At 34.8% G+C, this 25664-nt stretch overlaps 2 protein-coding genes across 3 annotated transcripts; one reads left to right on the forward strand and one right to left on the reverse strand.

The window, feature by feature from the left end:
* Positions 1–811: 811 nt before the first annotated feature.
* Positions 812–21935, forward strand: LOC130826983 (protein cornichon homolog 1-like). Of its 2 annotated transcripts, XR_009047156.1 has the most exons (5): positions 812–1010; positions 1175–1356; positions 13701–13823; positions 15355–15549; positions 21823–21935. XR_009047156.1 is itself a non-coding variant. In XM_057692625.1 (4 exons), the coding sequence occupies exons 1-4, from the start codon at positions 936–938 to the stop codon at positions 15422–15424; spliced, it is 450 nt and encodes a 149-aa protein (XP_057548608.1). In that variant the 5' UTR covers positions 812–935; the 3' UTR covers positions 15425–15675. The 2 variants fall into 2 exon arrangements, 1 of the variants encoding a protein (XP_057548608.1); XM_057692625.1 differs by lacking the exon at positions 21823–21935 and having other exon boundaries at positions 15355–15675.
* Positions 21936–23820: 1885 nt separating this feature from the next.
* Positions 23821–24835, reverse strand: LOC130826972 (cytochrome c biogenesis protein CcsA-like). The gene has a single exon (XM_057692614.1). It carries the CDS (start codon positions 24750–24752, stop codon positions 23922–23924), a length of 831 nt encoding a protein of 276 aa, XP_057548597.1. The 5' UTR covers positions 24753–24835; the 3' UTR covers positions 23821–23921.
* Between the last annotated feature and the right edge of the window lie 829 nt (positions 24836–25664).

A 25664-nucleotide genomic window follows, 5' to 3' on the forward strand; every position in this document is an offset into this window, starting at 1 on the left:
ATGAGATGTGGGCTTTTGGCTTTATCCTTCAAAAAATCAGCAATATGGTTGTATGGGCTTTTGGAAGCGTGCCCACCGAACTGATTCCTTTTAATCATCTGTATGAGGTGAGGTTTCAGTTTGAAATTCTCCACACTGAAATGGGGTTTAACGAAGTAGGGAGTAGAGGTATGAGTGACCGAAGGCACACACATCTGGCTAGAAGATTGTTTGTTTGGGTTGGCCTTTTGGTCTTGTTGTTGCCTAATCCTTCTTAATTGTTCGACATTCAATCTTCGTGCGGTGGCTTCGATTTCTGAATCAAAATGTTCTAGAGATTGTACTCTTCTACGCATTCAGGGTACCATAAGCACATGTAAGATCTTGGAGAGGGGACAACACAAAAAGTATCATGTAAATTAAAAAAATGAGCATATAGGTAGTGGCAAGACACAACCCTTGGCATGAAAATGGTCACCGGACACATTGGTTAGTCCACTTCAACATGACCTATGACACGAGACAATTGAAATAAGATCCCATATGATAATATAATAGTCATATTTTGTTCATGAATAGTGCACAATGGTCATTAGAACAAGATTTAAAGAACGGAGGAAGTAGGATTTAATTAGAAGACTACTTAAATTAAAAAGATAAGAATGGTTTTTGGATTAAATGATAAGTAGAACATTATTCGCGACACAACTTGACACGATACAATCTGACACGAAAAATGACACACACGACAATGGGACATGATTTTCATGGTTAATTTTGATTTTTAATACATAGGTTGTGGAAAAGAAAAAACAAATAACAATCGAACCCAGGGACACCTTAAATAAATTCATTACCGTGCTATTTGTCTCAAGCTCTACTATCTTCCCGCCATCACAATTATTGAACTCTTCAACATCAATTCACCATTGTTATCATTGTTCTCTTCTTAAACCATGCAATGGGACTTAATCTTATGGCTCATTGCTCTCATCTCTAACATCGGCCTTCTCATTCTTCTCATTTACCAGGTTCATTTACTTACTCCCTGATTTCTCCAAACCCTAATTTCTGTTCATTACTTTACTTTTCCGATTCCAATTCTTTGTTACAATTTTGTGACCTAATTTCTTTTTCAATAAGATTCAATTTAAAGTTTTTTTTTAGTAATTTTGTGAATTTATGCCTGTTATAGATTATATGTTTATCGGATTTGGAGGCTGATCATATGAATCCCTACGAATCGTCGGCGAATATCAATTCTATGGTTTTACCAGAGTTTGGATTGCAGGCAGTTTTTTGTGCTCTTTTTCTTTTCACAGGTCATTGGTTCATGTTTCTGATAATGTTACCGGTTACTATTTTTCATGCAAGATCGTAAGTTCAATTTTTGTTAGCCATTTTTTCCGTATTTCATTTGAGTTATTCCTATTAATCCTATGGTTATGTATGTTTGTGTCATTGTGTGTAGTTGATAGTTGCGCTTTTGGTTTTGTTTTTCTATCGATTGAGAAATGTAACAATATTTTGTTAGGATTAGATTCACTTGTTTATTGCATTGAATTAAGGAATTTTCTTCTGGAATTAGATTATAGTCATTGAATGATTTGAAAGGATTAAAGCTGGGGTTTAGGGTTTTGGAATACTGATTTGTATTAAATGTGAAATGGTTACCCATGATCCTTATATACAGAGTTAAGTAAGCTAAATAAGGTAATAAGACCAATATAAGTAAAAAGTTGCTAACAAACATTCCTAAGATAGCTATACTGTTTTTCTATATTTCTACACTCCCCCTCAAGTTAGGTCTTCGGGTCACAAATACCTAACTTGCATAAAGTCTGCTCGAATGCTTCTGAGGTAACGGCCTTTGTAAGGATGTTTGCTAGTTGATCCTTTGATCTCACAAAGGGAAGACTTGTTATCTGCTTCACGAGTTTCTCCTTTATGAAATGCCTATCAATCTCTACATGCTTGGTTCGATCATGTTGAACTGGATTCTCTGATATGTTGATTGCGGCTTTGTTATTGCAGAACAACTTGCATGGTTTCGTCTGCGAAAAGTGAAGTTCGCTCAGGAGCTTCCTCAGCCATATAATCTCTGTGATTCCTTTTGCGATATCCCTAAATTCGGCTTCTGCACTTGATAAGGCCACCACTTTCTGCTTCTTACTTTTCCATGTAACCAAGTTTCCCCCAACTAGGGTAATGTAACCTGAAGTGGACCTCCTATCATCTCTATCTCTTGCCTAATCTGCATCTGTGTAGGTGAGAAGATCTAAGTGATTATTTTTCTTAAATAGGATCCCATTGCTGCTTGTACCTTTTAGATACCTTAGAATCCTCATCACAGCTGTCATGTGATGTATTTGTGGTCAATGCATAAACCTACTCACTACTCCAACTGCATATGCAATATCTGGGCGTGTGTGAGAAAGGTATATGAGCTTGCCAACCATTCTCTGATATTGTCCCCTGTCAACTAGTTTTTCTCCTTCAATCATCTGGAGGCCATGGTTTGCAATAATTGGTGTCTCTGCAGGTTTACAATTGACCATGCCGATTTCTGCTAACAAATCGAGAATATATTTTCTTTGACTAATGAAAATACCTCCTTTCGACCTCAGTACTTCAATTCCAAGGAAATACTTAAGTCGCCCCAAGTCTTTCATTTCAAATTCGTGAGACCGTTGTTCCTTTAGAGTACAGATCTCTTCCTTATCATCCCCTGTAATAATCATATCATCCACGTAGATGATCAGACAAGTAATACGATCATTTTGTCTCTTAAGGAATAGAGTGTGATCATAGTTGCTCTGCTTGTAGCCAAACTTTGTCATTGCTGCGGTGAATCTTCCAAACCAAGCTCTAGGAGATTGTTTTAGGCCATAAAGAGTTTCATTCAACTTGCAGCCTTCTTCTGTATTATAGTCATCTGAGAAACCTAGAGGAGCCTTCATGTACACCTCTTCTTCAATTTTCCCGTGTAGGAAGACATTCTTCACATCAAACTCGTGTAGAGGCCAGTCTTTGTTTGCTGTAATAGAGAACAGAACTCGGATTATATCATTTTTTGCCACTGGAGAGAAAGTCTTAGAGTAATCCACTCCATAAGTCTGAGTGTACCCTTGTGCTACTAATCTGGCTTTGTACCGCTCAATAGTGCCATCCGCCAGATATTTGATGGTATATACCCATTTGCATCCAACTGTCCTCTTCCCTTTTGGTATCTCACACTTCTCCCATGTTTCATTTTTGTCAAGAGTTGAGATTTCTTCTTCCATTGCCCTTTTCTAGTTTGGATCCCGAAGAGCTTCTTCAACCGTACGAGGTACATTATTGGAATAGAGAGAAGTATTGAAGGCAACAGCTGTCTGTGAGATTCTCATTGCTTTCTTTATTCACTGGGTATCTCGACCTTTGTGCTTCATATTCCGGATCTTATCTCCTTTGAGGAATTCCTCTTGTGCTCCTAGGAGGTGACTCATATCTGTCTGGGACATTGACATTGACAACACTGTCATGGTTATTAGAAACAATTTGGGGAACTTTAGAATTTACCTCTTCTGGATCAAGATGCTCATCAGGTAAGACAGGAATGAGCTGAACAGGAGATACTATGATATCAGAATCAGTGTTGGTAGCCTCACCTACTTGCTCTTTTGGATCCGTAGCGTCACTCACAACTTGATCAGGCATAACAGGATAAACAAGCCAGCTTAGGTCATCACTAGTCACAGTCATCTCCCCCTGAGGGTCAGGCTGGGTGTATGAAATAGCCCAAACCAGCGAAAACAGTATAATAATACTGTCCACTAAATACAGCAGAAGACTTACAGATGTTTGGACTGAATCTGACCTATGATCCGATGATCATAGCGAACTAATATCAAAGTTAATGAAAACTTTTTACATAATTAAAGTAAATACTATTTACAAAACATTATGAAATTGTTACAAAACACTTGGTTATATAAATATATTATATGATTTTAATTTACAGTCTCAAAATACAAATGAAGTCCTCGCTGCGCACAATACACATGACAAATAGTGTACATCCATCCATTTAATGCAGCTAACCTGAAAGTGGATCTATTCCCCGAAAGGAATAGGCCCCATCAAAAGCAATTAACAAATAAAATTTGTTGTGTAACCCGACAAACAATGCAACATTTAAATAAGAAAATCATTTGAAAGTTTATATTTTAATCCTTTGCTCATTTAGGTAAACCCCTTTTTTTCAATCAAATTCTTTAAATCAACTTTTGTTTGGCGACACATAAAACTATATTACATCACAGTGTAATATTTAACGTTAAAGAACACATTCTTTAATAAACCAAATATGGCTAAGAACTACGTAAGTTCAAAGCTTAACAATTTGAGGTAAATTCCTCACAAAAGACACAATATTTGTCAACCATCAAAACAATACTTAAGATAGTATTTTAAAACATGATATAAAAATAATACGAAAACAGGGAATATTCAGTGTCCGCCAGAAGTAGGCTTGATCTAACATTCTGGTAAACGGGTGATTGTCATCACCTAAAACGGCTCTTGCAAGAACTAAACGGGATCAGGGGCTCGAGGCCGATCCTAAAAGGGTACCTGGAATCAAGCTCTAGGGTTTTCACACAAAACCGGATACATATTATCCGTTGTCTAATTCCCAAAACGACAAACATTTGTAATGTTTAATACTTTATACAAAACTTTAGGTAAAACATGCTTTTGTAATCTCTAAATATAACGTTAACATACTTTATTTCATTAAACATAATTTCCGTAACATGGTAAAATTTGTTAAAATCATGTCACAAAACTAATAATATTATTACGTAAAACAAAATAATCAATGATTAGCTATAATACCAATCGACTCATCATCAACAACACATGTAGGAGCTGGAGTTACTATCAATGGAGTTTAACCAATCTTCATCCCAATCTTAAGTTCCAATACCCATTTTGATTTAAACCCAAATAATATCAACTAATCAAATAAGAACCCGGAACTCAGCAATACCTATCCATAAAACTCAATTGAAGAATGAATAATAACTCTAGACACATTATAAAAGGAATACTCAATTACTTTCCAAACTGGATCAATTTCAAAATCAGTCTTTCATCACAGAAACAACATAAGTACTTTTGCACCTATAACCTTTCTTAATTTCACGAACTTATAACTAACCTCTAAATCATAACTTATGTACTCCATAACCGATTCCTGAGTCAATTTGAATGCAGTACTTATAACACTTTCTCATATTAAACCCAAATCCAAGAATCCATCACTAAACTAAAGTAATCACATCTATTATAGGTTTAAAGATCAATCCCAAGTTAATACTAATGTTTACACATCCACCAGAGCAATATCCAAGCTTAGTAACAACATTGAATTCTTTTAACCACTTTTATGAAGATACAAGCTCACTCAAAGGCTTATAGATAAAATTCCAATAAATATTTTTGAGTAATTCCAATTGGATGATAAACTAGACTTCCGTACGGTCGTAACAGCTGTAAATTTGCCTAAATCCGAGTGCAGACGAAGAAGATATCGCATTTTCAAAATGAGGCAGAAAACTGCTAGCTACTCGTGAGCCGCGACCAAACTCGCGAGGCGCGAGCTGCACTATTCTAGTTTCCAGAAACTTTTCTAAAAAGAATACAGAAGCTAAAACAAAGGGCCTCGCGAGCCGCGACAAAACTCGCGAGCTGCGAAATACCCAATTCTGATTCTGTTTTTTTGTTCAACCGCACAACCCAGAAACTCAACGCAACAAATCCAAATGCAATTTCAACACCAAAAACACTTCTAATCCAACCTATAACAACAATCAAACCCAACAAATAAAACCTTATTCTACTTAAATCAAAGCTTGAAAATCACCTAACTTCAAAATAACATGAAATGCTCAAATTTCAAATTACAACAAAATCAATTTAAATTAAAAGCTTAGATGAACAACTTAAATTACTAAAAATCAAATTGTAAAACAACTTTTAAACACTTTAAAAGAATCATTGAATTGTGTCTTACCAGTAAATGGATAATCCACCATGAAAAGCTTGAGAAATCATGAAAATACCATTGTTAATATCAGAAAGCTTCATGCATATGGATGACCAACCTTCAACTTAGGACAACTTCAACACCCCACACATGAATTGTTGATTTTCAAATCATCATCAACCCAAACATTTGATCACAACTCTATACTCAAACATGCTCTTAACATCAAATACAATCCAAGGTTAACTTCAATTAAGCTCCATACTCCATATAAATTCTGCAGAGATTGAAATTGAACTTCAAGAAGCTTTTTATGAGATAAGGGTTACCTATAGTAAGGGGATACTACTAATCTCTTCATGATTTATGAAATTATGAGAGAAAAAGGTGGAATTCAGATTTTTAGTTTCTTGCTCACTTGGGAAAAGATGAAATTTAGGATTTTGCTTTACTTGTTCAGTTGGAGAAGGCAAAATTCTGAACTTGGATTTGCTTGTATACTTGGATTCAGAAATTTGTTTTAGAAGTGGTGAGAATGATGGTGGGTATGGCTTCTTGCATTACACGTGTATAAGAAGAAGGAAAGGGTAGAGTGTTGGGTGAGTATTAGGTTGAGGTGGCATCATAAGAGGACTTCTTGCCTTCTTACCCATTCAATAAGCTTAAGGTGTATAAAAATACCCATATATTCGTCGTGCAATTTATTTTGTTCCCAAATTAATACAACTGATACCCAAAGATAATATTAGATTATACTTAGTCTCAATAAAATGACACAATTAAAATTTTATAATTCCAAATTTATTCAATCGATCACAATGAATTAAGCCGCTAAAATTAGGGCTATTTCAGTGTAGTAGTAGGAGTGCTCAAAGAAATCACAATCCATAGTAGTGTACATCCTGTTATGTATAGGATCAAAACATCGATACCCTTTCTGATTTACCCCATAGCCAAGAAAGATACACTTAATTGCTCGTGCTTCAAGTTTGGTCCTAGCCTGTTTGGGAAGATTTACAAAGACAACACAACCAAAGATGCGAGGGGGTAGGGAATGAGCAGAAGGAAGGGAGACAAAGGAACCCAGGGTGGTAAGAGGAGTCTTGTACTTTAGAGGGTGGGATGGAAGACGGTTTGTAAGGTATGTGGCAGTAGCAATGGCTTCAGGCCAATAGGACGGTGGGGAATAAGACTCGATGAGAAGGGCTCGAGTGATCTCTAGCAAGGTACAATTTTTGCGTTCTGCTATCCCATTTTGTTGTGGGTGTCAGGGCACGAGGTTTGATGAAGCATCCCATGGTCATAGATAAATTGTTTCATGGCTAAATTGATATACTCCCCCCATTGTCAGAGTGCAATATTTGTGGTTTAACATGAAATTGAGTGCACAACATATTATAAAAGGTGACAAACACAGAGAAAACTTCAGATTTATGTTTCAAAAAATACACCCAACTCATGCGAGTACAATCATCCACAAACAAAACATAATATGAGTAGTTATGAGTGGCAAAAACAGGAGCTGGACCCCAAACATCTGAATGTATTAGAGTAAAAGGGGGAGTACCACGAGAGCTACTAGGCAAATAAGAATGTTTCTGGCTCTTCTCCAAAACACAAGATGCACAATATAAAGACATAACAGTGTTTATGAGGGAAGGGAATAAATGTTTCAAATAAGATAAAGAGAGATGACCCAAACGTCGATGCCAAAGCTAGAGGTGATGATCGGAATATTCGCGAGTAAGCATAGCTTGACTTTGTTGCACCGTCTCATCCACATAATATAAACCTCCTCGTTCAGTATCACATCCAATGATTGTCCCGCTCTGAGCATCCTGCACAATACAACCATCAGATTTCATCAGAACAATACAATTAAGCTCTTTAGTCAATTGACTAACAGACTAGAGTTTATGAGTTAAACTAGGAATCAAGAGACAATTTTGCAAATTAATTTTCGGAGAGATTTCAACAGTTCCAGCTCGAGTAACATCAACCCGTTCCCTATTAGCGGTCTGAATTTGTGTGCGGGAAGAGGTAACAGTGTTGAGAAGGTTGGCGGAGTCATAGGTCATGCTATCAGTGGCCCCACAGTCAAAAATCCAAGAGGAGGAGGGCACGGTACCTGTGAGACGTATGGATGAATGGGAATTTTGTGTTTGTGGTTTGTGAGGTGGGTCGTGAGAGATAAAAAGCACAAGAGGAGAGGTAGCAAATTTATTAAGTGGGGTTTTAGGATTTGGGCCGTGTGAAGTGAGAGGTCCACATGGAGAGTGGGAAGGAATTTGTGGGTAAATGAAGAAGTATTAGGTAGGGATGCTTGATTTGGGCCGTGGGAAGGGGTAGACCCACACGGATAATGGGAAGGGGTTTTATAGGTAAAAAAAGAAGTATTTTCCTTGGTTTGTGGGCTGGGTTATCGGTTGGGTAGGGGGGTAGGTTTAGGGTTAAGGCAACGGCTAAAAATAGCCTTAATTGGGGAAATTTCAACTCCCCATTCCCGTTTCCTAATTTGTTTGTTTCTCTCTCTTCTGAGTGGGTTCTTTCACCTTTTTCTAATGGCCTTTCCCTCTCCCCTTTTTCGACTGCTGTGAGGCCGTCCCTTTCACCATTTTGCCCGTGACCTTGCCTCCCATGCATGGTAGTGGTCTCTTACCATCATCTTTGTGGTCCTCTTGTGGTGGTTGAACGTTGGTTGCAGGGGTCGCAAGGTTTGCCTTGCCGCCTGTCCGAGAAGCCGTGGCCTTGTTGGCGGCTCTCCTTTGCTTGGCTTTCTCCCACCACTCCGGGTACCCGATTAATTTAAAGCACCCATTTTTAGTGTGTCGTGAGCCTCCACAATGACTACACTTAAGATGGTTTCCATCCTCTCGCCGGGATGAAGAATTGTCCGGCCGGTGTGCTGCCAAACCACTACCAATTCCTGAGGGACCATGTCACGATGATGAATCGTCGACCATAATTCCTCGGCCAGTTATTTCCCGTCGGATTGTAGCATAGGCTGCATTGATGGTAGGTAATGGCTCTTGATTAAGGATTTCCCTTTTTTCTTTATCTAGAGAGTCATTAATACCTGCCAAGAATTGATATAATCTTTGCCTTTAAATTAAAGTGTTAAAAATGGTGATATCCTCTGCACACTTCATAGGATTATGCATCCTTCTATCTATCTCTTTCTAGAGTATATTTAGTTTTCCAAAAAAGTCTTCAATGGAGTCTTTTCCTTGTACGAGGGTGGCGGCTTTGGTACTCAGATCGAAGATCTGAAGTTCGTCTCTGCCACTACTAAGGAGGGTTTCAATCCCTTTCCAAAGGTCCCTAGCAGTGGTATAATCTAAGAACTGGTTCACTAGATCGGCATCAATATTCTCTAGAAGCGACGGGGGCGGCGGTGATGTGACTGAGCCGTCCCCTACCACCAATGGCAATTTGCATTAGCTTGCACCACTTTGTGTAATTGTTATAAGTCAGTTTTTCAGTGATTTTGACCATTGATGTGGGATTTTCTGTGGAAGTTGATTGTTTGTTTGGGTTTTGGAATAGCTGGAACGTTTGCTCCACTTGGTCCATGGAGATCATTTGAGTGTTTGTGATTTCACCAGAAGGTTCGGCCATTACTGGTAGATGATGAGACCAACAAGGTAGTCGAATTTTCCCGGTTCGAACCTTACGGCTTTGATACTATGAAAGAAGGATTAAAGCTAGGGTTTAGGGTTTTGGAATACTGATTTGTATTAAATATCAAATGGTTACACATGATCCTTATATATAGAGTTAAGTAAGCTAAATAAGGTAATAAGACCAGTATAAGTAAAAAGTTGCTAACAAACATTCGTAAGATAGCTATACTGTTTTTCTATATTTCTACATGATTGAAATTGAAGACGTTTTTATTTTGATTTGCTAGGTGTTTCTGAGTTGGGTTTGTCATTGCTTTTCAATTTTCATTATAAGCTTGTTAATTGTATTGTGCTAAAACCAAACTGGAGCAACTACTTTATTGTTGATAATGAAGCTCTGTGTTGTAATTAATTCAGAAATTCTTAGTTTCATCATCTTGGACTTAATTTAGGTTGTTAATGGTCCATCACAGGCTCACAGTGTTAACTATCATATTTAAAACATAAGAGATATACAAAGGACTTGGAGTAGGAAATCTCGTTTTTCAAGGTTCTTTTCAGTCTACTTCCTTGCATAATCTTGGTGTGAGAAATTGTTAAATATTACTGGTTTGTCGTGCTGTGCAACACTTTCTAATTTCTACAAGTACTCTTGAGAAGATCTTTCCTTGCCTACAACTCGTTTACTCTGGTTTTCTAAGCTAAATATGAAGTTCCAAAGAAGCTGAATTTGTGAACAGTTAACTTTGATTGACCTTTATGTAGAAGCTCCACAACAATAGCAAAACCACATCTAGAATCTATTACTTCCTCCCTTTATTCTTAGCTGCAACACTTCCCAATTTTGGTATATGTTATATAGTTGCATCTTGCATCGTTACTATTAGGTATGTTTTCACACCTACTTTTTTCACTTTTTAATCTTCTATTTCCCACTTGATTTCTCACATTTTCTTCTCCCATGTTAACCAAAAAAAGTTCCATTCAAATAAGTATGTTTTAAATTATTGTCTTGTCGAGTTCAAATTTCGAATCAGACACTTCAAAAGTGTAGTAGAGTCTTGAATATTAAAAAATAACGAGGTTGACACTACTCGAAACCATATTGGCATCAAGGCCGTCTTAAACATTTCGGAGGTCTTGGTCTAATCTTAAAATTGGGCCCAAAAAAAAGTAAGTTTATTTCAAAATCCCATATTACTTTATTATAATTTTAATGTATGCTCCAATACAATTCAAGTTAATACTAACCTTCTAGTTTATAAAACACAAATTCTTGTATGAGATTGTCTCACCGTGAGACATGACTCATACTTGAGTTAAATAGCCAAATAATAGAAACTTTTAGTTGATGCGTTTGTTTTAAAGGTCGTCTCATCGTGAGACGGTCTCATACAAGACAACCTGTTTATAAAACGGATAAATAAACCATGTACAATATTTAGTTAACAAAATAAAATAAAAAACATGCAAGATTATTGAATTGCATAAGAAATAATTGCAAATTCATATAAAAAATTATAGACAAAGACAAAATTTGACTTGAAGCAGATTATAAGTACCCATGTAAATGACGCCATTTTTGAAGCCTTTTAATTTTTTTAATTCAGAAGAGTAAGAGTCAAAGTTGTTTTTCCTTAATTGGAATGTGTTATTGCATTAGTTGGGAAAGTTTACTTCAATGGGTCATTTACAAATTGTAAGATAATAATCTTTTGTTGTTTGGGCTATATGTTTATAATTTTTTGGGCCCTAAATATTATCAGAAATTATTGGGCTCTGTGCTGAGGACCTGGTTGCACAGGTGAATAACCGGCCCTGATTGGCATACTTGAGTTGGTCACCCATATCATAGTCTAAGCATCACCGTTCCTCAAAATATTTGAATACCTAAGACTTACGCACACCTCTAGTTAACTCGAAATTCTTGTTCAACATAATGGAAAGAACATTTCATTGATGTATAGCTAACCACACATGCCTTTACGTTCACATAGTTTGAGGAGCTACAAGAGCTGAAGCTTCCCCTAAAACCTTGCCACTGCAAGGCATTGTCCTTTTTAGTCCATCTTTAGACATGAGCACCTTGATTACTACTAGTTAATAAGAAGACCAAATAGGAGTTATAATGGCAGTGTACTGTATAGGTAAAGTCAGAAAAGAAGAAGAAACATAGAGTCTTATAAGTTATAACCTCTTTGAAAAATGTTGTTGCTACTGATTTGGTTGTGAATGAATGTTTTAGACCAATGAATAGAGCAAATTTTGTGAGCCTATCAACCACAACCGTGACTGTATCGAACCCTTTCCATAGCATGCGCAAAAAGTCAAAAACACTATATCACAATCTAAAACAGTGGATGATTGTAAACCATGGAGTCTTATAAGTTATAACCTCTTTGAAAAATGTTGTTGCTACTGATTTGGTTGTGAATGGATGTTTTAGACCAATGAATAGAGCAAATTTTGTGAGCCTATCAACCACAACCGTGACTGTATCGAACCCTTTAGACTGAAGTAAGGCTTCCACAAAATCTATAAAATATTTTTTCAAACATGTGATGGAATTGGTAATGGCTGTAACAAGCCCACTGGCATATGATGCACTCTCTTACTAAGTGAGTCTTTTTGTCATGCCCTCCAAACACCAATACAATGTAACCAACATAAACCTTATATTTCCAAACTCACACTTGCTAACATTAGCATACATTGATTTTGTGCCAAGAGCTCTAAGATGATATAGAGGTGCATATCAATCAAAGAAGACTAGTACAAAACATCGGAGGAAAAGCTTGAAAACCTGATTTATTAGAGATTGGAAGGTAGCAAGTTCGTTTTTTAGACCAAAACAACATAATTAAAAGCTCATAATGATCCGCATTAGTCCGGATTGCGGAAAGACGCTTATGAGTATCCTGCCTTTTTACCCTTATTAGATAGTGTCCAGATTTAAATTCCAACTTCGAAAATATCGCAGATCCATTTATTACGTCTAACACTCGATTAAATTTCTTTAGCCTATCCCTACTATGGACGTCAAATTAGCCATAAGAGAAGATAGTGAGAATATGATGCTCAAACAAATCCGTCTTGGGTATGGATTCGGGAGATTGACTTGTTGAAGTCCTATTTTACACTGATAAAATAGCTCTTAATTAAGTTGATTTACCTTGTGATGGCTGCAAAGCTTTTTGTAATGCCCATGAGTTGCGGCTCCTTGGACTATGAGACTGTTACCACACTCACAACCATTGTATGCAGCTTTATATTTGTATTGATGTCTTATTAAAGAGGACTTTAAACACGGGCACCATTTTTTGAGCCTAAGCAGTGAACCATGATGTTGAACGGTTTTAATATATGTCATAGTTAGGTGGATATGGACAAAGAGTCACTGCTCAGTCTGCAGTCCCACTGTCCCATATAGGATTATCAACTCAGTGATTTGAGTTTCCATTTTGAAATTTGGAGGAATGAAAGAGGAGTTTTATATTCATTTTATTCCATGCTCCATTTTTTAACTTTATTTTCAAGAAAGCCATTTTGATTCTCTATGTAATACATCTAATGAAGCTTCGATTTCACATCAATGACATCACATCATAGATTATGGAATTTAATTACTTTGTTTGGATAGGAGGAAAAGGAAGGGGAAGGAAATGGAGAATTTGTATTTTCCTCAGTGGAAGGAAGGGAAGTAGAGGGAAGGGCATTGGAAGGAAGAACTCTTTCACATTTTAAACAAAACATATCCTTCCAACATTGGAAAGATTTAGATAAAAACATGCCAATCTCCCCTCTCCTCCCACCCCTTCCCTTCCTTTCTTTCCAAAATGTTATCCAAACATAGAATCTTGCTCGAGAACAAGTTCTCTGCTAGAGAGTTATTGTCCAACGTAGAATGGCTTGTCTTCTAAGAAAATGATAATTGAACTCTGATAAAGTTGATATGGTAAGTTTGAAATGGCTTACACATTGTAAATTGTGATGTTATATGTCCGATGTAGCCTTGACTTGATGCTGTCATTTATCATATCAACTCATATGCTCCTGTTAATTTGCAGGTTTTCCCGGAGAGAACATCTTGTAGATGTTACAGAGATTTTTAGAGCACTTAGTTCTGAAAAGAAACATCGGTTTATCAAGATGGGCCTTTATTTGTTGTTTTTGTTCTTGGTCATCTTTAGGTATTTTTCATAATATACTTCCATATGCATATAAATGTATCATATATGAGTTCATCTATTACAATAATAAGGACATAAACAAGACAAGAGTTTTAAGGTGGTTCATCAATCAAAGGGCTACATCCACCATCTAGCCTAGGATTATATTAATGTGTTTAAATGGGATAAACAAACTTGAGAGGTATTACAATGGAGGTTTAATGTAAGAAAGAGAGGAGCTAATTAGGGAGAATACTTAAGCAAGGGATAAAACCTTTACAAGATGAGATTTTGGTGCACTCAAATAAGCTAGCATATGTAGGATATATATAGGAGAAGTAAGACCAAAGAGAAGGCAAAAACATAACAAAACAGAAACGTGGCTGCCAAGGTCAGAATGGCCCCTGTAAAGGCTGCTCGTCCGAGCACCTGTGCTCGCTCATTTGAGCGGCTGTAGGCCAGCACACTGCTGGTTGGTTCTTGGCTCTTCCACCCGTCCAAATGGTCCCTTTGGTCCCCAACATCATCAATATTCATGGTACTACTTGTCCTAGCTCAGAATTGGAACCTTGGTGCCCAAGGTTTGCTTCATCCAAACACCCACTAACACTTAGTAGTTAGTACAATCTACTGGTGTACTTGTTTGGTTCTCCATCATCCAACTATAGAATGGTACTACTGTCCTCTTCTTACTTAACACTAACACACATGATTAAGACTCTTAATCATGTTTTAATTACTTGGTGAACAAAAATCATCAATAATCCTAACAATATACATATACATTTATCTACCTTCATAACACACATGCACATACATTGATGGATATGTATGAATCTTAGTTTAATTAATGTCTATTTTTAGCCACTTAAAATCCATTAATTCATTCTGAAGTGCTTTTATTTTCCGCACCCCTATGCTTGAATTCTGGATTTGTGCTGCTTGGCATAAACCAGTTTAATGCATAATAAATTCTGACAATCCTGGTTGGCTTGAGTTCTATATTTTGTCCAGTCCTAGGGATTTTGCTCACCTTCTTTCTTTATGAAGCATTATACTTAAGCTTTTTTCTACCCAAATGGTTTCCAGTGTCTACTGCATAGATGACAATTTTAGGTTGAATAAAATTTCACAATTGGCTTATGTACTTGATGATACCACCTCCTATCAATGCCCTTTGATATGCCTATTTTATATCCAATACTCTTTTGTGAATCTTAGTCACCACTTTAGTCTACTTCTCACCACATCAAGGGTTGCCAGCTTGCCATAGTCATCAAAAATTTTCACAATGCATAGATAGTTCATAGTTTGAGAAATATCTAGCAACCTGGACTTTGGTTAAATTAAGATCATTAATACATTTTTGTAATCAAATTTTTTGTTGTTCTTTCGTTTCATGTTCTGTTTTGTTTCTCTAATAACCTTAATTTGTTTCTTAGGTGTTGGTAGTGGGTGCCAGGGATGAGGGCTGGGTAGGGTCATGGCATACAGTGTATATATTTTTCTCCGTGTTGCTATCAAATGATAATAGTAACCTGTGATTCTGCAGGCTTGTAATAGCTATTCATAATGCCTTGGCTGATGAAGATGAAGCATTGCATGGATTTTGGCTGTTCTAAATTCTCACGTTGAGATCTATAAATGTCTTTCTCAAGTCTGCCTAACTGCATATCGCTGGATTTTGAACATGAAGGAGATCCTTCCATAGTTCCATTCGTCAGACCTGTGAAGGAAAGATGTGACTGTAAGTGAATTTTCTTGAACAGCATTTAACCAATCAAATTTTTGGCTTCACCATTATCTCATCAGGTGAAAGCAGACGCTTTAAGCAGATATGCTGCGTGTCAATGATCATAGCCATTGAAACTGTTGAGAGTGATGTCTTTTCATATCATGTTATGCCTTGTGGTGATGATTGACACTGCAGAATCTATCTCTTTACACTATGTTTGGATAACAAATTAAGAGAGAAAAAAAAGTAAGGGATGAGGAAGGGAACGAAGGGAACAAAGGGGAGGAGTAAGGACTAAGGAGGGACTCAGCATGGAATAAAAACTCCCCCGTTACGTTACCTAATGCCCGTTATATAATCTGTTTGAAAATGGTCGCGACGTTAAATCCCGTTATATAACGGTGCATGAAATTTCACAATCAAAACGCCGCGTTGACTGTTACGTAACGTGTAACGCCCGTTATTTTACCGTCATAACGATATTTCACCGTTACAACGTTATTTGTCTTTTCGTTAAAATTTCATTGATACCCATTAACTTTAATTATTATGATCACTTTTATTATAGTTACTCATAGTTCAAGTTTATAAACAAAATAATTAACTAATAACTAATAAGTTAATTAATTATACACTAATAGAATCTCAAATATTGCAATTATAATAGCTAGTTGCATATTATTGCATAATAATATTAATTCAACAACAAAATATGCAATTTTAAGTTCAAAACTCCCCTTATATGATTTTTTTTCAAAAATCACACTGCATCGGTCACAATTCGCGTTAATTCTCCGTTATAGCCGTTTTCCGTGACACCGCGACCGTTTCCGCAAACGCGTCCTCGACCATGATTTTTTTCCATGGGAGGGAGAGCGCTCCTTGTTTGTTTAGACGGAAAGGGAAAGGAACATGAAGGAAAATAAATATTTTCCCTCTAAATTTCTCCGCTTTACAAAAGATTATATCCTTAACAAAATTAGTCCATGTTTTCTTTTCAAACTCCCCTCCAATTCCCTCCCTTTTTATTATCTAAATATAGAAGCATCCATCCGTCAAATCCCTTCTCTTTCTTTTTCCCTATTTCTTTTCATTCAAACACAGTGTCAGTTGCTTATGCTTATCTAAGATGCCTCTATTTTGTCAGTTTGAACCAAAGGGTTGTATCAAGTATGCGAAAGGGTGTCATTTTAGTTGTACCATAAGTAGTGATTTCAGTGAGACACGTGTTTCGTGCTCTTGTTGACTAGGATGCAAAAGAATTCTAGTCTAGACTAGTTACAAATGAGGTCAAGGCCTAACTACATGAAGTTAGGGGCGTGAAAGTAGGAAAGGTTTCATGGAAGTTGTAGGGTGTGCTGTTGTGGTGGGGACCAAATAAGCAATTTTGTTATCTTAAGCGTTTTTAGGCTGTTTGTTGAATCTAAGGTTGAGGGAAAAAAACGACAGGCAGTGTTGAGTGGATGTGACATTCCTATGCTATTCCCATGTGCTGCTGTGTCCAATTCCTTACCATTACCAATAATAGATGATTGATCTCTCTCCCCATCCACAATAAAATTAAAAAAAATAATGAACATAATTTTTTTATATATAAAATAAATGGTGATGATAATCTTGTTTCATTAATGTAATAATATTGGTAATGTACTGTCGACCATATCATTATTGTGATCTTTTTTTCATAGAAGAGATTATCTTTACTTATTACATTACATAACTATATTTAATAAATTACGTAAATTTTTTATAATAATTTTTTTTGTAGATAATCCATGTGGGTAATTTTGAGTTGATTGATTAGTGTTTAATATTTTTTAAATTTTTCATTGTGTAAATATTTAATTTGAAGGAAAAATTAACTAGAATAATACAACCTTTCACTGATTTTTCTAAAATAATCTTAACTATCCGTTAATTATGAATAATCCCATGTATTAGTTCATTTAACTTGTGGTGTTGTTTGTTTACTTGCAACTTGTTAACAAAAATGAAATTGAATTTCCTTTTTTAATTTATATTTTTCATTAAACCTTAATAAACAAATTTTCTAAGTTCACCTCCCCACTTAGTGTCTTCCTTATCTCATTTCACTCTTCAATAACAAAAGACAAAGTTCTCCATTAAAGACAAAGACATAGCTTGCTTGACGTCACTAAGTTTAATCAATTGATTTAGATGAGGGTATTGATGTAGTTAATGAAGATGGTGCTGAAGTTTCTGAATATGGTGATGATAGCAATTGAACTTCAACTGCTTGACGCTTGTTAATGCATTTCGCTGCCTGTACATCTTTCACTACTTTTTCAGAGGATAAATCTGTTTTATTTAATTAAGCTTCTAGTCAATACATTCATTAGTTTAGTCTTTATGGGATATTATAAGTACTTGTGGAGGGCGGTATGGCGATAGGGAAGGAGTGGATGGCGGTGAATGAGCTTGGAGGCCATGGAGGGTTGGCGGTCTGTGGGAGAGGAAAGGGGAAGGGGAGGAAGTGATTTTCCTTTTTCATTTTTTATTTTTTATTATATATTTATATTTTTCCTTTTAATTGAGGCATAACATTCTTGGTTAAGTGATTTAAAAGTTAAGATTATTCATGGTTAATTAAAAGGTGGGATTATTGTAGGAAAATAAGAAAAAAATTGGATTATTGTGGGTAATTTTTTCTAATTTTAATTGCTTATTAAATGACTTTGTATAGAGAATTCCTTTTTTAAATCTATTTTCAATACTACTGACATCACTTTACATTTATTCATTATAATAATAATAATATCCTACTTACTCTTAAGATCCAATTTTTATTAATGTATGGTTATCTTATTGTATATAAATATATGATAGGAGTAGTAAGGAGTTGATCTTACTTGGCCATTAGAATTCGTAGTTTTAACTGCCAAAACCAAATAAGTTACTTGCTTACCTTTCTGTGAAAGAAAGAAAAACTAGTTAGAGTTTTATTTGATGTTTAAGATTCATTCATTTATGTTTAATTATTGTAACTCTCAATTGGAGTAAATTGTTGAAAATTAATGGTATCAAATAATACATCGTATTATAGATTGTTTGTTCAATTGGCGTTCTGAATATTTTTCTTTGCTTACAATTATCTTACATATGATTATATTAATATTAGATGATATTTATCTTCTTTTATCACTAAATTAGTACTTCAATCTTAGTTGGTTTGCTATTTAGATTTCTTCACTTTATTAAAGCGAGAGATGGGAGGTGAGGGAACTGAAAGGTAAAGTTTTTACAATGTAGCAGAACTACTTTTTATATTATGTTTTTGGTGCAAGAGAATGCAAGATTTTATCTAAAGAATGAAAAGGTAGAAATTTAAAATAGATTATAAGATAAAATGTTTAGTACTTTTTAAGAAATAGAGGTGTTATTGTCCGGGGTTGGATACAATAAATTTGTTGACTAATTTTGATTAGTCTTTTGGGATTTTGTCTTAAGAAAGATTAATGTTGGTTTTATGGGGGTTGTTTTTTCTAACTAGCCAACTTGCAGTACGATCACTTCAAATGCCGGTGAATCTAATGCTAAAGTCAGTAAGTATTTCAAATGTGTGCCTAATAAATCCTTACTCAAGTACACAGTGACTCTTAACTTGGAAGATTGATATTAGGACTTGTTTGTAGCATGAGGCTTAAGTTATCATAGTTGTTCTTTGTCTTATAGATTAAATGCAAATAATTGAGAAAGAGAATGTCCTTAGTTCAATCACTTAGTTCTCATTGTTTGAAATTCAATAAATACTAGAGAGTAAATGTTTGCATTATTGAAGATTAGGTACCTGGAAGTCTGAGTTTATTATTTTTACTCAGAGGATATCTTTTTGTTATTTGCCCATTAAATGTCCTTTTTGACCTTATAATATTATCGTTATTGACATTAGGACATACCCTTAAGGTTTCTTTTGAAGATGGCTATAAGTCTCCATGTGTGCTCCTTATATTCGCTTAAACCCATGCATTAAATGCCAACCTCCACTTTTCTCAAAAAGGTGAAATCTCTTTCTTTTCCCACTGACTGCGTATGTTAGAAACACAGTGATTATACAGGATACATTTTCGTGTTAGTGTGATTTCTCTACTTTTCATTATTCATCCGAATCCTAGTAATTTCATATCTTTTAACTGTTCTAATAAGTTAAACCATTCATCTTCTACACCTCAGCATCCAAAACTAAAGACTTCCTTCCAGAGAACAGTCCAGACTAGGGTCTGCAGACCAGACCATTCAAATCACCTTTTGGTCCAGACCACCCATGGTCCAACTTCCTTTCCTCCAGATGTCTCACGACCCAGACCGCATAGGGTCCAGTTTAGACTCTGAATTCATCTTTGGTGCAGATGACATGACATTTGATCTAGACACATACAAGAGGAGTTAATAAATTAAATGTGATAGCTAAACTACTTAATAGAAAAGACTAACTGATTCGTCCCTTTGAGTTTGTCCTCTTAATTATTTTTAATATAAACTTTTTTGTTAAATAATACAAATTTGAATTTTAAAGGATGAAAGGAGTATATATTTAAAAATTACAATCCTTTAGCCACAACCACCGGGCCCCACACTATTCCTTCTCATATACTCCCTCCGTTCTCTAATGTTCTTTTCATTTGGAATATTCTATCTTAAGGAGAGAGAAATTTAAATAATGTTTTTGACATATATTTAGAAGATAAAATATATACATGTGAGATATCGTTAAATTCGTCTTAATGTATACTTTTTTATTATGTATTTTTTATAAATTTTTATTATGTGTATTTAGAGATATTTAGATTTAAAATTTACATTAAAAACTATAAAAAAAGTAAATGAAAAAAATAAAGAGTGTACTTCACGTCATTAAATGTTGGGTTATCAAGTGTATCAACAATCCCAAGCTCATAGAGGTCTCCCTGTCGAGTACGGAAGGCTCTTCTTGCAAGGGTCTAAGTGTTTATTTTAACTTTTAAGGCGGTAAGAATTAAATTTTTATAATATGAGTAAAAGTAAAAGTTTCAGTCAGTATGTTAATTTTAAGTTTTAAGTGCCTATTTTAATATATTTGTGCTTAGCTTGAGGTTCAAGCTAGTACTAAATTAACTTGTTCTAGGCCATCTATGCAGAAAATGTAACTAAGTAAAGTAGTTGTTTTAAAATAAAAAAACATATTGGCTTCTGTTCACTTTATTTATCCCATTTACTTTTTATCACTGTTTACTAATCACTTTAAATAGTATTTTATTTTTTTTAATAAGTTAATATATAGTCAAGTGAGATCTTCTTTAATTCGTCTCAATGTAAGGGTTATTAATATTAATTTTTTTATAATTTTTAATCATGCATAGTTAAAGATATTAAGGTTAAAATGTTACCTCGACAAGTGTGAGAAAGTAAATGGGGCACCTAAAATAAATAGGAAGAAGTATAATATAACAAGTCATACATTCTTTTTTATTTAAAAGTTGGATGGAGAATAATGGCCTAATTGCAAGTTGCAAAGGTGAGAGAGAAGTAATTTTTTTTATAGATGGTCAGAATTAAATCGGTCTTAACTATGAGTACTAGACTAATCCATAATTTTCAACTATTGAAACATTTATGTACACTAATTTGTTACATTTATAATATCAATTGAGGTTTTTTAAATACATAAATATAGCAAATTTAATAAAACATGAGTGATAGAGTATTACACTAAAAAGCAAAGGGTTGATCCAAAATCTTAATTCTAAGTAGTATAGTTATAGTATAGTTGTGAGCCGACCATTGAAGAAAATTTGAAATAGATAAGATTAATTATTAAAAAAAGCATCAAACAAGAGCAAAATCAACTTATTTTCAAATAAAAGCGCCTAATTTTCAAACTTGAGGCATGGGTCTGTTCGCACTTACTAACTGCGAACAAAGGGTTTGATTCAAAAAAAAGCCAAAAGAGCTGTTTGCACTTACTAACTGCGAACAGAGCTGTTGACTTTTTTTTGACCAAATATCCTGTTTGCAGTTAGTAACTGCGAACACCATCGTGCCTAAATACAACAGCTTCTTTCTTCCTTCCCCATTTCAGTAAAAATTAAAAACCCTAAGCCCTAAAAGTTGACTTCCTCTTTTAAAAACCACTCTTAAACTACCTTCAATCCATCAATTCTTGCATTCCTCTTTCAATTTAGTCTGGGATAATCTAGCTTGCACAAAGGTAAAGTTTTATGCGTTTTTTTGAGTTTTTATTTCGTTTTTTAGGGTTTTATTGAAGTTTGCTTATATACTCAAATGTAGGTCACTAGTTCTAAAATCAACACTCTTCTAAGTCATCCACAACTGATCAAGGTAATGTTTAATTGTTTCAATAGCTTTATTTTGTTGTTTTTGAAGTATTGTTGTTGATGAGCAATAGAATTTTATGTACATTATATGTTATTAGATTTTTTGATGCTCTTATTAGAAATATTATTTATGAACTTATTAATTGATTTATTAGTTGAATTTTATGTACATTATATATTATTAGAAATTTTGATGTTGTTAGTTATTAATTGATTTAGTTACATTATATGTTAGAAATACTATTTATTGTTTATTATTATTTTAATACTATACATGACTTTATTACTTTATATATTAGAAAGATTATAATCAAATGAATATAATGTACTTGTATTGGCATGAAGTTGATAATGATGTTTATTTTGTTTGTATTCATGTAGAAATGGCATCATTTCGTGTGACTATAGTATGTTTTTGGAATGGTTCTATTCGAGAAAGTAGTGGCAATTTCATTATGTTGGGGGTAGACGTAGGTTGTTTGCATGCAACTCGAACATAGATTTGAATGAGTTTAAACGTCTTGTACGTTCTAAGATTAGATTGGACTCCACTAGAAGTACCGTTAATATAAGTTTTAAATATGCCATGAGTGGACAATTGATAGTCTTTCTGGTTGAGGATGATGAGGCTATAGATGCTATGTGGGAGCATTCAAAGTCTATCCAAATTTCCTCTTTGGAGTTATACGTAGAAGAAGTACCCTTAGGGAACTTCTAATCCTAATCCTACTACTACGCCTATGCCTATATCAACTCAAGAAACTCAAAATTCTTTTGTTCCTTCCCCATCTTGTACTCCTTAACCCCCTCCGAATCAAGTTCCAATTGATTCAATGGTTAACTTAGGAGAAAGTAATGAGATGGGACCGTGGGATGATGGTAATGAGAGCAATGAACTTGTTGACGATCCTTCTAAAAATGATGTGGATGTGGATGAGGATGCCCTAGCAAATGACATGACTCTAGGAAACATTCCTACAATCGTTGCTCCTACACCTTATGCCCTATGTTCACTTCTAGATGAACACGTGAAGGACTACTCTTGGAGGACCTGGGCTTGTGATACCACTTACACCGAAGAAGAGGAGTTGGGGAAGGGTATGATGTTTGATAGTAAGGAAGCGTTGTTGAAAGTTATTAGAGTGTATCATCTTGTAAGTGGGGTTGTTCGTGGAGACTTAGGGCTAGGCTTGATGCATATTTATCTTCATGGCGTATTGTTACATACAATGGTAAGCATGGGTCTTGTGTTTTGGGTAGTGACACTGTCTCGGCTGGACACATTCACTTGACATCTTTTGTTATTAACAATGTGATTAGAAACTGTGTTGCCAAAGACCCATTAATTAAGGTATCTGTCGTTCGGCAGATGGTTAAAGATCGTTTTGGTATAGAGATGAATTATAAGCGAGCGTGGTGTGCTAAGCAACAAGCCTTGTTGTCCATATATGAAACTTGGGAAGGTTCTTACTCTCTCCTTCCACGCATTTTAAAAGCTTTGCAACATTCTAATCCGGGCCTAGTAGTTGAGTGGTTTTTTAAGGAACACGATGACACGAGTGTATATGTGCCACCTAATATTAGAACCTTCCAACGTGTCTTTTGGGCTTTTAAACCTTGTATTGAGGGCTTCAATCATTATAAACGTCTTATCGCCATTGACCGCACACACTTGTATGGTAAGTATCGTCATCCTTATTGACTGCCATTGCCCAAGATGGCCGCGAGAGTTGTTTGTTTCGACTTCTATCTTTCTGCCAGTACTAGGTATTGGAGTTTACCCAGATTTCGTTCTCTCACTATCAGTTGAGAAAGTGGAAGCTATTGTATCGAATTTTTTTTATAGATAGATTTCTTTTCATTTGATTAAATCAAATGAAAAGGAAGTTTTCTTTACATAACAAAGAAACAAAACTAAATCGCAATTCGAATCAGGCATGTTTAACGTTTGTGAGAACCGTTTAAATCATGATTTAAACGGTTCTCACCTGCTTATAATAAACTTGCTTATGTCTTGTCCTATATTTGTATTTGTAAGGTCTTTTCTTCCATTTAATTAAGCGTTAATGGAAATGAACCATAACTATGTAGCCCTATTCCTAATAGATTGACCCCAAAATAGCATATCCAAATTATAAGAAAACCTATAAACGCCACAATTGCAGAACTTGCACTCCGAAAATTTCTATTTGTTCGGATATGTAAATAAATTGCAAATACGGTCCAAGTGATAAATGCCCAAGTTTCTTTGGGGTCCCAATTCCAATACGATCCCCACGCCTCATTGGCCCATACTGCTCCTGAAAGAATACCCATAGTTAAAAAGATAAAGCCTAGACTAATAACACGATAACTCCAATGATCCAGCTGTTCAATCAATTGGGATCTGTAATAATTTCGAACATAAAAGGGCGAAGTGTTTTGGACACTATTGGTTTTTTCATTCATGTATTGAATCTCAGCGAAGAAAAATGACTTATTTAATACATATTTTCGTTTATCAAAAATATATTTTTGAAATGTAATCGTTAGAAGTGTTACTGATAATAATGATCCACATAAAAGAGCTGCATAACCTAATACCATCATACTTACATGCATCATTAACCATTGAGATTGGAGAGCGGGTACTAATATTGCGGATTGATGCATTTCTGTTAAAAAGCCCGACGTAGCAAATCCTTGAGTCAAAATAGCACTTGGCGCAGTTATTGCACTTAACGAATTTTTATCTTTTTTTAAAAAATATGTAATCAAATGACTAAGGTAGAAACTCCAGGAAAGGAAGATTAATGATTCATATAGATCACTTAATGGTAAATGTTTCCAATAAACCCAACGAGTAATTAATAATCCTGTTAGACAGAAAAAAGTAACTATCATGCCGTTTTCGAATGAATTATATAGTCCTACTTTTTCATTGACTAATAAAGTGATCAAATGGAGTATAATTACAACGGAAACCATTGAAAAGGAAATATGAGTTAAAATATGCTCTAAAGTGGAAAAAATCATAATATAAAATTAAAAAAAAAATGCATTTTCATTATTTATTATAGGTTATAGGACTGTTGAAATTTTTTAAGAATTTCAACAATGTCATGCCGCCACTCGGACTCGAACCGAGATGCTCTCGCACTGCTTCCTAAGAGCAGCGTGTCTACCGATTTCACCATAGCGGCTTGTTTGAAATCATAATAACCCATTTTTATTTATTCGTCGAGATTAATTCAATATAATATTTTATTTTTTGAACCATTTCAATTAAATCAAAATGACTACAAAAGTATTTGCAAACCAAAATTGAAATGGTTCATATTCATGATAATAATAACTTTTTTCGTTATTTTTTTTGTATTTTAAATCAATTTTTAATTTAATTTTATAGTACTCTTTTAATTTGTCAACGGACTTTTGTATAGTTTATGTTTTCTTGAAATAAAACCTTGTAACTAGAAGATTCTTCGTTTCAGCCCAGGATAGACCTCAATAAAGGTCTTTCTCACTTTCTTTTTTTGATAAAAAAAAATAATTTTTTAGCTGATTTCAAAACTAACAAATAACAAATACATAGATTATTGCACTACATAAAAAAATCGAATAGTTTGGATCCAAAATTCAACACGGCATCGAAAGGATTTTTTCTTTAAATAGATAGTTTTTTATCCAAAATAAACAAAATAAACAAATTGGTAGAATTTTTACGGGTAAGTATTGAACCGGATATAGCATATAAAAAAATCCGGATCTCTATTGAAACGTTTTTCAAAAACAAAAAAAAAAAAAATTCTTTCC

Source organism: Amaranthus tricolor, chromosome 1, assembly GCF_026212465.1.
Source record: "Amaranthus tricolor cultivar Red isolate AtriRed21 chromosome 1, ASM2621246v1, whole genome shotgun sequence".
Lineage (NCBI taxonomy): Eukaryota > Viridiplantae > Streptophyta > Magnoliopsida > Caryophyllales > Amaranthaceae > Amaranthus > Amaranthus tricolor.

Bases quoted from the DNA above. Each gene is read 5' to 3' on its own strand.
- LOC130826983 (XM_057692625.1), top strand. From the start codon at position 936: ATGCAATGGGACTTAATCTTATGGCTCATTGCTCTCATCTCTAACATC. The intron at 1,011-1,174 runs GTTCATTTACTT...TGCCTGTTATAG, and splicing joins TCATTCTTCTCATTTACCAG to ATTATATGTTTATCGGATTT. The intron at 13,824-15,354 runs GTATTTTTCATA...GTGATTCTGCAG, and splicing joins TTGTTCTTGGTCATCTTTAG to GCTTGTAATAGCTATTCATA.
- LOC130826972 (XM_057692614.1), bottom strand. From the start codon at position 24,752: ATGATAGTTACTTTTTTCTGTCTAACAGGATTATTAATTACTCGTTGG.